Genomic DNA, 16,667 nt, shown 5'->3' with positions numbered 1-16,667 from the left:
GTTTTCTCCCCTGAATATTGCAGAAGTTCTAGAGATGAGGAAGAGGAAGAAACAGTTGAGCACTTCCTTTGCAATTGTCCAGCCCTAGCTAAAATCAGGGCAGGTTGTCTAGGTAAATACTTTTTTAATTATCTTACAGAGCTGTCTGTAGTGAGGTTGGGATCAACTCTACGTTCCATAAGAGCCACAAATTGGTTCCACGAAGGAAGGTAAATGGGGTTCCAGTGCAGCATAGTGGCATCACAACCGACCTGTAAGGTCTAAGTGAGTTGGTCGTGCAGACCGACTACCGCCATAACCTAACCTAACCTACGTGGGAGGGTTCCACTCCAATGCCTTTCGTGCAAAGCATAATCCCAAGGATTGCGGGTTTTTTGTCGATAGGTCAGCCGTTGGAGAAGTATAAAATAACTTGACCTAGTGGGGTCAGAAGAAAGACACATACGCCCAGCCGAATCAAGCTCTAACCTTAACTCTATCATTCTATCTATTAGATGATGAGGTATTATGAAGATTAGAGGCCACAAAAAGTGTTATGGTCGAGCTACAACCCTCCATTATATCCTAGTTTCTCCTATACTAAAATTTTTGTCTCAGAATTTTTTTTCATATTTTTTATCAAAGTCGATTCTTAATGCATCTGCATGTAATTCAACACTATTTATTTATCATATTTATAAAATAATAATAGTTCAACCAAAATCTTAAGTCAATATGAGCCAAAATACGCCTGTCATCGCGCACTTATAATATAATAATTTCACCTCACTACCCCAAACTCTTTACTCACCTTTCGTACGCTTCCCAAAACTGCCAAATCGTTCGCGTTCAATTACTTGTGTATGAATATACCGCTCGGAATATGAGCGCGACAATTTTTCCTTCGAGCTATGCGCACCCATTACGCCGCCACAGCTCACAAACAATCACTTGTCGAAAACAGCACAAAACGGAACTCAAATCCACAGCCAATAACGCGAAAATTCACAATTCACTTTCTTTCAATTACCGGCACAACTGAAGCCGAACGCTTTTCATTTGCCATTTATTCGACTTCGAACAGTTTTGAAAAGCCGTCGACATTCGCAATGTGTAACTGTGCAACAAAGCTTCTTTTGAACTGTTTGTTTATATTTGTTCGCAGCTGTTCGCAGAATGGACGGATGTTGCCAACTGTCAGCTATCGCTTGTCGACAATCGTTTGTTGATTGTCGTTTGTTGGTTGTTTGGTTTGACGGCTGACTTTGATGACTTGCGCCCGCGCACTAATCAACGAACTCCGCTCAACGCGGCAATCAGGCGTGCAATTTTGAATTCATTTTGCAAAATAACCGATCATTTGGCGGCAAATGCACAAACAAACGTCTGTCTCACAAGTGAACATTTACGGCATGCGGCCACGCATGCGCTATACCCATAACAACACCAACACCAACACACATTGACAGTCGCCTCGGCATCGACATTGATTGCACTTTGTCGTTATGTAGATTTGTTTACATTTTCTTAGACTACTACTGCATGGATTTTGTTGCTGCTCATTTTTTTTACAACTCTGACATTGACAAGTTCAATGCGCCACCACCGCCAACGTCTCGAGCAACGAGCTATAAATTTTTACTTCACTTTTTTTTTAAATATTTTTCAATGCAGTTGCAACGATTTCATGACCACTTTTCTATTATTTTACATGTAGGCATATATTTGTATTTGTCAAAACATTTATTGCTGGAAGTAAAGAAAGCTATTTACTACTCTAAAAAATGCAACAACAACGATCACTTCCAATTGCCGCTAACCGCGAAAACGATTATTTTTAACCTGTATCAAGCAACTTTTAAAGGATAAGCACCGCGTAATGTCGCATTTTTTTGACAGTTGGTGTCACGTGACAAGCATCATTTGTCTATCAGCTGACAACTGGATCAGTTTGAGTGCACCGAATACCCAACAAATTTAAAAATATGTTTTTTAGCAGCCGCATACTAATAAGTAACCTAACTGTGAGGTTTGACTGTAGCTTCAAAGCTTTCGCTAAAGGATGCATTTTTCGGCTCGGTTCGGGAAATAAATATTACCGTTAAGATAAAAAAAGTTTTACTTCGGATGTCAAACTTTAGGGATTGAGGTATTGATTCTTTCCATGAGAGTTAGTAGAAGTAAAATTTTCAATTGCTATAGTCTAATCGCTGAGTTCTATGCATGCCAGTTAACCGCTGCTTCAAGTCCGAAAATATTTCTCAAATAACTACATTTCTATGTGTCGCCCTTCCTTCCTTTTCCCACACAATTTTTCACAACCCAATTACTTTGTGTTTTATTGGTAATATTTCTTCTGAGATTAATTACTTTCCAAGCCAAACAACAAACCACGCCATAATAAATACTACACATTTTCACTTTACCGCCTTCTGGGAAAATTGTAAAATTTCCATGTGAACTTTTAACATTACCACAGGCAACATTGAATGGCTAAAAGCATAAAACTTAAAAACACATTTTGTCGCCCAATTGGTCCTACTCAAACAGCTTCAAAGCAGCTTATTTAAATAAAAAATATTCCCTCTATGAAAAAGAACAGCCGACGAAATGGAAAAATAAACAAAATAAAGCTGTAAAAACAAAAACGAGAAAAATCAACAAAAAACCTGCACGATGCATACGCAACACACTCAGAAGTGCTACACACAGCAGCGCTGACAAATTGCAGGAGCCGCAACAACAAATACGTACACACGCACACATATAAAATTATAAAGCTAAAGTGACGAACGACATTAGAGCAGTTTTAGCACACAAAGTGGAGCAGCAACTTGTCAATGCGACGCACGGCAACATTTTCAGAACAGCAGCAGCGGACCAACAGCAGCACCAAACAACCAGGCTGACCCAATTTTGCTGTGAAAAATGTTGGGCGCAAATTATGGAGGGCCAAGCGCCACAACGCCAGTCTACGCATAAATATGTGTGGATGTGAGCGTTTACGTGCGTGCGTTTGAATTCATGTGGCAGGTGTTGTGTAGAATAGTAACAAAAACAACGAACAGCCAGTGAGTGTCATGCGAAATCGGGTCTGACAGCCTGGGTGTTGCAGCAAGCAAAATGTTTAAGTGTCTGTTTAATAACTCAAAGCGGCAGGAAGCCAGGAAGGTTACCCTACAAATTATTACTTTGGCATAACAAATCTCAACAAATAAGCAATGCGAGGAGAAATAGAATAAAAGAAGCAAAGTGGTGAACATTGAAACTGAAATCCAAAAAACACTTAGAACTATTTGTCTTTGAAAGTAGCCATTGCGAAAAAAATATTTTAGTCAAGAACTGAAAATTCTCGATGATTTCGGAACTCTTCCAGAAATATGCCTTTGAAAATAATCATTACAAAAAATATTTTATTGAAGAACTGAAAATTCTCAATAATTTCGGAATTGCTTCAGAAAGATGCAAAGATGTTTAAATTTTTTTGCTGTAAAAAGCTAAATATGCTTGCCCCCATCATTATCATCACAGCATTTTCAGCGTGGGATGCGCCAATGGTTTCTCTGTTATTGCGCTTCACACGTTTCGGTTCATTGCATGACTTCTTCAAGCGTTCATACTACGCAGGCCATCTTACACATCATCTGTCCACCTTCTAGGTGGCCATCAGCGCTTTCTGCTGCCCAAACTCCGAGGACTAAACGTCTTGATTGCAATTCTGTTGCCAATATCCAAGCCATTGACGACGTTGCGCCTTCATAAATCGCAATATGTTTTGACCATTTATTAGTACTTTGATCTCATTGTTATATTTTATTCAATAAAACCCATCAGGAGCTCGTATAGGACCAAAATTGGTCGCAGTACACGCTTTTACCAGTAATCCTCAAAACTCTTATGAAATCATTTATTGACAGCCTAAGTGCCAGAAAAATACAATACAAGCAGCCTCTTGCCTTAGAGTACCAATAAATGCTCATCCCAATAAATAAATGACAAATGATGAATTATCGCCTCAGCCTCGCTTAAGTTTCATTAAATTTCTCATTATCTACAATTCTCAGCATATTAATGAAACGAGACATGAAATGTAGTCATCCCTAAGTTCTGCGAAATGCCTTGCAAGCATGCAAATGTGGTAATCTGAGTCTCACTAAGTGGTTGACGAGCTGATAGTCGCTAGCAAAAGACCTCTTTAAATACATTTTAATAAGCAAATTGGGGCTGTTGGGTACTCTACTAATGAATAAACTCAAGCGTACTCAAAAGCAATAACCATAATAACTTAATAACTAGTTTAATGTGGACCAACTCATTTAAACTTTTTTTTTTATTTGTATGTTGAACATCTTATTATGAAGGATGAAAGATTACCAAGTTTTCCCCTCGGCTATGGTGAAAAAGGAACTTGAGCGAGTAACTTCGCCTACCATTCGCCCAATCAGCCGACGAAGCATCATAAACGAAGGCTGTGTTGATTTGTTGCGTATGTCACAAACACAATCTTAGTTGTTTCATAAACAAACCGCCGTCATAATCCCGATTACGTCAGCTAATCAGCTGATTCTTTCATATGCGCTGAGAGCCAGTTATTATCTGATATTAGCCACACCTTCTGAATATTTCTTCACTATGTTTTATTATGGCTCGAAAGTACTGTCTATAGAAAATTTTCTAAAATTATCCGGGCCTAACACATGGATGGAACTACTTTTGGATTGTTGAGTATATGAAACTAAGGAATTCCGGTACGAGTATTGGAACTTGGAGAACATTTATGACACTGCGAGCTTCGAGCTAGATTTGAAAAAATAATTTATGATAAAATTTAGAGATGTTGTAAGAAATAAAAAAAATGAATTCACTTGCATCTTTATCAAAAGGAAAATATATTTTAAAAAAATATTTTTGTACATTTTTTTTTTGTAAAAATCAAAATATCTACATATGTAAATAAGCTATTCTCAATTGAAGGTAATTTAAACCGAAAATAGATTAAAATGAGTAAGTAGCTGTATGCATTGGCGATAGAATTTTTCAAAAGAACGCTTATATATCAAACTGATTTTTCATGTATAGCCGCTAAATAAAAAAATATATATTTTCTATCTCTAAATTTAACAAATTGTGGAGCTATTAAAAACAGTGCGGATATAGCTCTCGTACCAAGTATTTGTAAGTGGATCATACATGTATTCTTACGCACACACATACACATGCATATATACGTACACATGTGCCCCAAAAACTTCCTGCCTACTACAAGCAACCGCCCTGAGATTTAGAGCTTTTTAAAAATAGCCGCACATTTTCTCTCATTTAAATACTCAAGGTGACATCCGCCCATACTTTAATTCTGGGTGGAAATAAATTTAGCTATTGCCACGGTAATGAAGCCACAACAAACCTGGTGAAAGACGCTAATGACATTTTCATATGTAGCAACTGCAGCAAGGCAGGCAGGCAACCTAACGCCCAACGAGGTGTTCGTAACGAAATTAGCTAATTTGTTGCATGAAGCGTGCACATAGATCTTCTTTCTTGTTGGTGCAACGAGAGAAGCATTCTCGTATTCTCAGAAATGGGGAAATGCAATTAAAGTTAAACGAGAAAAAATGCACTATAAAAGGTGTTAGTTTAAGTGTCATCGGATTTTGTGACATTAATAGCCACTTGGTAGAGCGACATGCATTTGATATGCCGGAATGCAACTGCAACATGAACATAGATATGTATGTAAGAGGAAAGAAAAATAAAAACAAAAAAGTAATAAACGCAAAGCAAATTTATGTGTGAATTGCCTGCATAAATCATTTGAGGTGAGAAAAACGGAAGCTGTCTGGGTAGTATTGGGCAAAAAGGAAGTTGGGTAACTCTGCATATTAAGAGGACACATCACGCACACACATAAATACATAAATATGTACTTGTGTACGTAACTTGGTTATTTAATTTGTGTGAATTTTGCGCAGCTCACAGCAGCAACAGCGCAGAAGAGCTTATTTCGTAAAAGACGTACAACTTTTCTTGCATTAAAAATTCGCATAATTGAATTACGAAGTTCAGAAAATGAATATTTCATTAGTTGAAGTCTCCGAGGAGCTTTTTGTATGTATATATGTAAGGGTGTGTGTATGTGCTTGCATAAATCTGTCGTGTGTGGCTTTAGTATTACGTGTGTATTGCTGAAAGCAGAACGGAGCATTTAAAATTAAAAATTAATCAGCTCTAAGGTACGAAGTGATCATTAATTTCCAAAGGTAAGATAAAATCTTTAGGATTCATAGAAGCCGGATGAGATGGTTAATAAATTTAAAATTTGAGCGCAGATTAAGCCCTTAACTAATAGAAGAGACATTATAATGAACTAACATTTACAAGCTTATAATCCGTGAGAAAATCGTGTTTTAAATTGCACGAATCGATGATATTTTTGGTAGTGCATAAATGTGTCTATGTATGTATGTATGTGTGTGTAGGTATGTATGTGTATGTGTGTATATATGTATGGGTGCTATTACAGCAGTTCACGCTCACATCGTTAATTTTATAATAACTTTATTACGTTACAAAAAATTCACATCAAGTCTACAATTTTTACATGCGTCTCCCTTTCTGATTAGCAACAGACATACATACATATATACGGGCATACATACATATATATAGACATGCTCGCGAATACAAGAACGAAAATAAATGTAACTCCAACGCGGGTCTGGAGAGGCAAGCGGCAGTTTAACTGCCAATAAATTTACTGTTCATTAGGCGCGCAACATGCCACAAACAGGCCGATGGACTCTGCCGCTAAGAAGCGGGCAGGCAATGGGACATTAAGATTACTAAAAAGGAAAAATAGAAAAAAAAACATTTAAAAAAAGTTGTAAAAATATAAGAAAATACAAAAAAAAAACAACTTAAAAACAATATACAAAAAAAAAATTCTGGAAAAAATATTCACAACAAAAATTTTTTTAAATTAAGAAAACAATAAAAAAATTAAAAAAAAACATCACTACAAAAATAGTGATAACCCACAATGAAGCAGCCAGCGACAGAAACGAGAGCTCGGCCGGAAGCTAACAATAAAGACAAAGGCTAAAATGCATTTATGTCAGCAACAACCACCACACATTAAATTGAAAATGAAGCGTTATGGAGTGTACACACATCCACTCGTACACATGTATACATGTGTGTACTTATGTCACTTGGAACAATAAAAGACAACATTGAAAATTCGAAAATTGCACTCAACTCGGATGAGTGTGAGAAATTTGCTATAAATAAAAGTATTCACTTACAAGATACGCTGCAGAGGTTGAGGTTGGAAAACATTGACAACTGCGACTGCAAACACTTGCGCAGCAAAGCACTCACCAACACATATTGGCATGCATATAAAAAGAACGAAAGCATAAAAGTGTTGACAATAAGAAATAATCTGCTCTTAAATATGACCAGCATGTCGGATTGTCGTGACGGCTATGCATGTGCGAGTGTGCATGTATGTGTGTATGAATGTAGCTGCTATGCTTTAGTAGGGACAACTACAGCGGCAGTTATGGATTTATCCGCGTGGCTGGTGCAATGAGTCACGAGTTTCGGGATTTAGGTAATCATTTATATGTAGTTTACATGTATGCTTATAACACAACTATCGCAGCTACATGTTTTTTTTTAATTTCACTCGAGGAAAACTTATGCGCATACTAAGCGCATAAAGAAGCAGCTACAAGGTGGCGCAAAATTAGCCATCCTATCGAAGATTCAAAATTTTTGTAAATGGAGGAATAATTTTCGCTGGAGGAAAACTTATGCGCATAAAGAAGTAGCTACAAGGTGGCACAAAATTAATCACCCTATCGGAAGATTCAAAATTTTTGTAAATGGAGGAATAATTTTCGCTGAAGGAAAACATTTGCGCATACTAAGCGCGTAAAGAAGCAGCTACAATGTGGCACAAAATTAATCACCCTATCGGAAGATTCAAAATTCGTGTAAATGGAGGCATAATTCATAAGGAAACCTTTTCGGAAGATTCATATTTTTTGTACCAGGTATATACCTATGAAGTGAGACTTTCCGCCATTAGTCCATAGATGTCGCTAGGAGTATTTTTAAACCTTCCCTTGTCTTGTTTTTTTCGTCTGTCATCTGTCAACAATATTCAGTTCATTGTTTGTTTCACACAACAATGCATTTTGGTCGCTCTTAAAAATGTCGAATTTCGTGCCTTCAAACTAATATACGATTTGCCGACATCGTGAAACCACTTGCGAAATGCTGCTCGCCCGGTTCAAAGGGAGGGCCTTTTTGCATCGAATCGTTCCGGGTGATGAAAAATGGATGTATTTCCCCAATCCCAAGCGTAAATTATCGTATGGTCCAAATCGCTTCGGCCGCAAGGCAATGCTGTGTGTTTTCTGGGATCAGCGTGGTATGATTTGGTACGAGCTATTAAAACCAAGTCAAATAGTTGACGATGCACGCTACCAACGACAATTGGCCTATTTGAAGCCCTATGCACCGAAAACGCCCAGAATATGCCGATCGGCGTCACAAAGTAATTTTTCTTGATGAAAATGAACCGCCACATCGAACAAGAGCGACCCGGGAATTGGTGGAGACGTACGATTGGGAACCGCTGGTGCATGCGGCTTACTTACCAGACTTGGTGCCTTCCGATTATCATTTGTTTGCATCGATGGGCCACGCACTTTCCGAGCAGCGCTTCAATTCTCTCGAAGAAGCCAAAAAATGGCTCGATGATTGTTTTGCGGCCACAGACGGACAATTTTTTTGGCGCGGCAACCACAAACTGCCTGAGAGATGGGAAAAATGTGTCGCTAGCGATGGCTATTATTTTGAAGATTAAATTTGTAACCATTTTTTGTTAATAAACGTTTGAAATTAAAAAAAAGTATCATTTCATAGGTATACACCTGGTAAATGTACGTCAATCACATTTGACCCTTGGAAATTAGACAGCTGTTGTATATGACCAAACAAGCAGTGGAGCGCGTAAAATTGAAGAACAAATTTAACTCTCGACAAAAAAAATATTTCAACACTCAAAACCAAAAACAAGATTTCAACACTCAAAAACAAGAAAGAAAGATTTTCATTATTCAAAATCATTTTTTTTTTTTTCTTTTTCATTATTCAAAATCATTTTTTGTTTGTATTTAGTTAAAAAATTATTTTTAATGAATTATTAATTTTGCGCCACCTTGTGTAAAATAAATTCATAAGTGTGTTAGTAAAGAGAACGCGTAGTGGCAACTTAGTGACGTGTGTCACTGTAAATAGTGACATGAAAATATTTAGTAAAAGGGGCAACGCCAGCCAGCGTCAGCAATTAAAGTAGGCAATAAAAATTTTGTTATAAATATTTGTCTTTAAGATTAATTGGGCGCATACATACAAACGTACATACATATTTGAATATGTATATATGTAAATTTATAGGTACATATCTGTGCCTAAAACAAACTTGGTTGAATGTTATTTAAAAGCGAATTTTATTAGCAGGTATTCTCAGTCTTATCAGCAAGGCGTTTCTTAGCTAGACAAAAAACTTTATTATTTTCGAGCTGGAATTATTATAAAAACAGAAAAATTTAAGTGCTGCAATCAATTTGACCACCTTTATATGCCTGCGGGTAAGGAACGAGAAGCAGAGACAGACCACTGATGACTTGGAAAAGACTATTCGCATTGAAACTCGAAAAGCGTTTAATGAACTGAGGGTATGGTTAAAACTAGAAATGTTTGGAAAACTTTAGTGGAATCCTTTATCTCCTAAAGAAGAAAATAATAGAAAATACAGCTTCATTGTGCAACTATAAATCTATGAAAGATGAGGAAGTAGAGCTCGCAGTTCTTGGTATTTCCATGGAATAAAATAATCGCATTTTTGAATGAGTGTCCAGTGTATCTCATAACTACAGCACTTTATTATGTTTTAATTAATTTTAATACAATAGTTTTCCGTGAAAATAAATGCAATATATTCTACTACAAAAGCCATATGAATCCAAATTTTAAACTAGGGACAAGTTTAAAAAAATCAGCATATTTTCATAAAAATTTTAAATTTAAAAAAATATTAGGAAATTTTCATAAAAATTTATAAATAAAATTAGCAAATTTTCATAAAAATTTGAAATTAAAAAAAAATGTATTCCAAAAAATCTAATATCGGGCTAAAGTCTTAAGCACATCAGGTTTTTGAGAAAAGTACCCAAAAGTAGTTCTTATGGATTTCTACAACAATTTTTTTCAAAACTCAGGCGAGATGGGCATCTTTGGACCCCAGAACCGTGGTGAGCGCATAAATATACATCAGAAACAGGCGTATATTTCAACCGACGCGTCCATCACAAAAACAATGCATCAAACAAATTTCCACACCGACCTGAACTTCACAATCAAATAAAAAATAGTTTTATCTAGCACCTTAAGCCCCCCTCGTCGCTTGCACACACATACATAAGACTTCTTAGAATTGATGTTTAGACTTCTGACAGCAAATTAGCCAAAAAAGATTTTAGGAATCCCTGCTCCGCCTCCATGAAAAAATAACTTTCACGCATTTGCAGAAAAAACTATATTAATTTTGCACAAAAATTTTGCATATAAAAACGTTGCGTCGCAAAAAGTCAGATGCTCACAAATTGCTAAATGACATCAATCTCCATGCATACACACATATGCACATATGTACATACATGCGCACCTCAACGACTCTCAAGACCAAGAATATTTGCCACTCTTCGCACTAAAGTCAAATATGTCACTGCCATAATTCGCCAAAATTATCGACAAAACTGAAATTAGTTCAGAAATGAAGTGAGAGATGCAGACAGTTGTATAAAATTTTGTGACACACTTCTTAAGTGCCTGCATACGCAAGTACAGGGTATTTAAAGTGCGAGTGTCCTTTTCAGCTGTGTTTTGTTTTGGCAGCTAGAACAGTTCATTGACGTGTAAAAGAATTAGAAAATAAAAAATCTATAATGTACTAAAATGATTTATATTTCGCATGATAACCGTATAAAAATAATTAAAATTAAGTGCAAAAATGGAGGATCTGTAAAAAGTCGCAACTTCGATAAACTATGAATAGTTTTAGAACAGAGCCAGACGTAAAGAAGTTAATCGCAAAATTTTAGTTGTTATTGTTGTGCCATTAAACATTCCCTATACATGTACGAGGGAGTTACAGTCCTTAGATTCATATAAATCCGGGACGTTCTGTTAACGTAGAGCCGACTGTTGAGGGAACGGGAATTGTAATTGACTGACTCAGTAAAAGACCTAAAATTACCAGTGCGTTCCGGCCGTTCTATTGAAAATATCGCTGTTGCACTGTAGGCCACAAGCCCCTATATTTGGCCAAAAGTCAACATACTCAAAAATTTGCAATAAACAGAATTTTGTATGCTTCTATGTTTATATATAAACATTTTCAGATTTCAAAATTAGCTGTCAAAATTACACCAGTTAAAATGACAGATCCGCATTGGATGTAAAGTTTAAAAACTTTTTGTCTTTAAATTTCATACGTAGGGATATTTTGGCTCACTACTTTCAAATATAATGGTCGGACCGCCAACAAGATCTCTCTTTAGCGGCGTTCCTGTTTTCGTACCTGCTCATATTTTTATTGTCTACCAACTCATCTCTCACCAACTTATTTCCCATTAAGCGTTGCCTTCGCCGCTAGTAATGTCACTATTGAAACAAAAACAAAGGCTTTTACGCATTCCATTCTATGCTCACACTAGCAAAGCTGTCCCTAGCACCAACACCACCCACTTCGTTTTAGTCATCGTCCCTGCTTGCATAACTGCAATGGGAGCAGCTTAAGAAAAACACAGGCAGTTCGTCAGAGACATCTGTACATAGTATACTCTTTACCTCGTAAATTTTCATTTGTTTTACGTTCCACGCGCTTAGTTGCATTAAATAAAGTTAATATAAAATATAGATTCCAAAGTTTTATTTTTATAATTAGTGTCAGAAAAAACTCACTCAAACATATTTAGAAAAAATTATTAGACCTTGTCCGAAATTCAGATTTAAGCTTATTTTTGGTCAACGATTTTAATAAAAAAAATTTTAAATAAAAAACTAAGAAATGGCGCAAATTTAGTTTATGCAAAGAAACTTATTTACTCTCAAGAAAACGATACTACTTTCTCTCAATTGATGATTGACGATAGTATATCTCCAGCTGATGCTTTTTTTTCTATAGCTGAATATTTTCAGTTCTCGACTCTTAACAAATTCCTGCTTTTCACGGCCCAGCGCTGAAGCAGAAATGTTCCAGTTTTGGAAAGATAAAATTCGGCGTAGAATTGGTGCGCTAAAGCCAGAGTTATGCACAAATGTCAGCGAAAATTATATAAAATCATAATTAAAACTAGATACTAAAAAAAATAGTAATAATAAAAGACAATAAAATAATAATAATAAAAAATAACAAAACAAAATAATAAAAAAAAAAAACATTAAAAAAAATAATAATATTGCGCAGCTAAGTTCCCGCTGTTCGTCAATAGATGCCGCCAGCCGAATATTCACGCTGCGAAGGTTATGCTATGTATTTGGTGGGGCCAAGTTGGTGTTATTTATTATGAACTGTTAAAACCAAGCGAAACCATCACTGGGGACCGGTATCGACTTCAATTGATGCGATTGAGTCGAGCACTGCGCGAGAAGCGGTCGCAATTCGCGGAGAGGCATGAAAAAGTGATTCCACAGCATGACAACGCTCGACCTCACCTTGCCAAATCCGTTAAAACCTACCTGAAAACACTGAAATGGGAAATCCTACCCCACCCGCCATATTCTCCAGATATTGCACCGTCCGATTTTCACCTGTTCCGGTCGATGGCACCTGGTCTAGCTGACCAGCAGTTCCATTCATATGAAGACATCAAAAAATGGCTTGATCCGTGGATAGCCTCAAAAGATATACAGTTTTACCGCGACGGTATAGGATATCTACCAGAAAGATGGGAAAAAGTAGTACCCAGCGATGGGCAATACTTTCAATGATGCATTTGTAACCATTTTTTCAGTATAAAGTTGTATTTTCATCAAAAAAAACAGCGAGAACTTAATAACAAAACAAAATAATAATAATAAAAAAGTGATAAATAAATAAAAAAAAAATTTTTGATAAAGCAACTGATACTTGATATACCCTGTCCATGCAAAACATATGGGCAATGCAATATTTTTTATTTGTTCGTGCAACTGCGATGCGAATTTATTTTTGGCTATGGAAAATTAGCGCATCCAAACACAAAACCCGCCGCATAGAGGTTGTTGTTTTAGGCTTTAGGCTTTATTACTCCTTGTTTTGTTGCTCTTGATGTATTGACGTCAAAAGCGGGACAACAACAACAACAAGGATCGCGTAAGGAATAACGCATAAAGCCACAAAGCAAATGCGTTCGAATTTAATGAGCAAAATACACTCAGCTGTATGTAAATTCATATATGTAAATATGTAACTAAATTATGCGCAAATGTAAACACAAGGAAATGCACACACGAACACAACACACACACATACGCACGCACATGCTTACGCTATTTCGCATGAATGCAATTTTTAATGTTTCTGTCTGCTGTAAACGTCTGCCTCAAATTTATGTCGGCTGTTCAACATCTTGCTGCATCCATCTGCAGTTTTACAACCGCACAAAATTTAAGCTTCCCCACAAAATAGCAAAACAAAATAAAAATAAACAATGAGCACTAAATAGGCGCAAAGTCTTTTATAATTTTTTCAGTTGTCTAATTTTTTATGAGTTTCCAGCGAAATACAATTCACTTATTAGCTTTTTGTTAGCTCATTTAATGATTTTCAATTCGTTGTAATAACAACTCTTTTTTTTTTTAGTTTTCTTCTTTTTTTTTTTTGCTGCACTCGAATTATAATTTTCTCAATTTTCGCGTTGGCGCATTTTAAGTGGTGCATATTAAGTGGCCGCATTCGAAAGAGGCACGAACACATGTGGGAATGCAACAAATGTGCAGCGGCAACTAAGTGTGTATGTGTATTAATAACAACAAATGAATCCATTGAGCGAAAATAACAAATTTCGTTTCGTTTTTTCATGCTCGCAAATTTTGTGTTAAAATTGAGGTTGACAGCATTTGTTGTGGCGGTGAATGTGATTTTTAAGTGCTGCATGCACTGGCATATATAGGACATACATACATACACCCATACATACATACACCCATACATACGTACATATGCACGCTTCATACTCACCTATCGGCTGTTCGCTTCACTAAACCAATCGGTAATTACTGTGGATTATCTAGTCATAAAAAATGTTCCAAGCTATTGAAAAATATCAAATTTTGATTGGCGAAGTGCTTTTAAGTGCCATATAAATAATTCTGATGTGTTTTCAGCAAATTTATGGCAATGACAATAACCATACAAAGATTTCAATTGGCTTAAGCTGTACTCTTTAAAAATCAAGTCGAAAGTTGTTAAAAATTTATTAAATTTCTAGATTGGATATCCGATAATTTTGAATATATTTTCGAATAAGTAAAAACTATCGTCATGGCAGACTAGTCTTATCAGACTATACAATTTATGAATACGACGAGCTTTATATTGATTGAGATCGAGGAAATCTTCATACATGCATTCAGGTAAGTAGGTGAAATGGTTGAAGTACTACTCTGGCACTTTCGAGGTAGCACTAAAGCTCTGTTTTGGTACCATTGAGAGACCTCTAAGGGGCAAATATCGACAACCAGCCAGAGCTGTTGATGTAATAGAGAAGGTTGATGGCTAGAGAAGAAAGACTGTCGATTGTCCAATGGTAAACACAGCTACGAGTTTGGTAATTGAATGGGGTGGAGCCGCCCAGATAGAAAATTGACATGGAAGTCAAACATTTTAGAAAGAGTTAGAAAAGTGAACCCCGTTTTTTATTCCTGTAAGAGAGGTTTAGGTAAGACCTGTGGAATTAAACCTAAGGTTGCTCATTGGCTTTATACTGCTGTCGTCAGACGCATTCTTCTATATGGAAACGTGGAATACTCAGCGGCCTGTTCCGCTTTAAGGCTCAAAGCGAGCTCACAATGGAAGACTGTCACATATGGGCATACAACCATCTTAGACTCCTATACGGAAAGGAATTCCTAATGAAAATCCGTTCTAGACTGGAATGGCTTGAAGAAGATCCAACACCCAACACACCCGTTAAGATCTACACGGACGGATCTAAAATGGACACTGGTGTAGGATCTGGGTTATAGTGCGAAAAGCTTTTTATCAGAGAACCCCTTAAACTACCGGATCACTGTAGTGAACGGAAATAAACGCTATTCATGAAGCCTTAAAATGGCTAGAGAGAAGCAGAATATCATCAACAGATATCTGCATTCTATCAGACAGCCAAGCTGCCCCACGGGCCCTGGATGCATTCCAAACAGCATCAGGGAGTATCTTACGTTGTCACCAGATGCCCAAACAATATCGTATCATCTTATTATGGGTTCCAGACCACAAAGATTTACCAGGGAATTGTAAGGCTGACCAACTTGCAAGAGAAGGTACCTGAATGCCAAACATAACTAATTTTATGGGGGTACCTCTCGCAACTTGTAAACTCCTTATTAGAGACGTACTAATCAGTTCTGTAAATCAAAGATGGATTAGCGTCAATACCTGTGCAACTGCTAGGCAAATATGCCCAGTAGAGGGCATAGTGAGTAGACTTCAAATCAGGACCTTAGTAGGGGCCCTCACAGGACATTGTCTCATAGGAAACCATGCAAAGAGATTAGGCGAAGAAGTGTGTCAAAAAATCTTCGAAAAAAGATAAAACATATAGAAATAAAGGAAATACTAGGATGTTCTGACCAAATGATAACGAACAGTCTGTCGTACAAGCACACACCAGAAAAACTCGCTCGCAAACGTAAAACAGCCAGAGAAGACGATCGACATATACTCGGAAACTATAGAAAAGAACCGACCGACATTCAAACATGGTGGTGTGAAAGTGACGGTATGGCGCTGAACCAATCCACTTGATAAAATAAACAATGGATCAGGCAGGTGTATGTGGGAATTTTAGATGAAAGAAATGTAATGCTGGCACATTCTGCATGGAATATACCATTGAAGTGGTTTTTTCAGCAAGTTATCGACCCAAAACAGGAAATTTGCAAAGTAGTGGTTCCGATTCAAAGGAGTTGAGGTTATTTCGTGACCTGCTCAGTTACCTAACCTTAACCCTCTAAAAAGTCTATGGACGGATATAAAAAAGAATGTTGCCGATCGTAGACCTTCAAACTCCACAGATCTATATAATACAGTCCAGGAGTCATGGAAGCAAATCCCACTGAAAAGGTGTCGCGATCTCATCGATTCCAAGCCAAGCAGATGCGCAGCAGTAATACAAAATTGAGGTTAATAATAATTATAGTAGCTAAATATTGTTTTATTATTTGATTTATTAAGCCTTGTGAACACTCCTATTATTTTGAACAGTGAGTTATTCGAGTTTTGTATTTAAATATTTGTTTTTCTTTTTTTTCTTAAAAATATAAATAACTAATTGACGCGTACGCTTCTTTTAAGTGTTTAGCCGAGCTTCTTCTCCTTTTTGTGGGCTGCTTCTTTCTTAATTTTA

At 36.7% G+C, this 16,667-nt stretch overlaps 1 protein-coding gene across 2 annotated transcripts in view; it reads right to left on the bottom strand.

Annotated features, from left to right (window-relative positions):
* Positions 1–16,667, bottom strand: part of LOC128864305 (uncharacterized) — a 173,064-nt gene that overhangs the window by 132,712 nt on the left and 23,685 nt on the right. For both annotated transcript variants that reach the window (XM_054103906.1, XM_054103907.1), the window contains exon 2: positions 791–1,728. In XM_054103906.1, the coding sequence (XP_053959881.1) occupies positions 791–902 (112 nt within the window). In that variant the 5' untranslated portion in view covers positions 903–1,728. The remainder of the gene's footprint in view (positions 1–790; positions 1,729–16,667) is intronic.

This window comes from Anastrepha ludens, chromosome 5 (assembly GCF_028408465.1).
Source record: "Anastrepha ludens isolate Willacy chromosome 5, idAnaLude1.1, whole genome shotgun sequence".
NCBI lineage: Eukaryota > Metazoa > Arthropoda > Insecta > Diptera > Tephritidae > Anastrepha > Anastrepha ludens.
The sequence above is the reverse complement of the archived record's forward strand: the minus strand, read 5'-3'. Positions and strand labels throughout refer to the sequence as shown.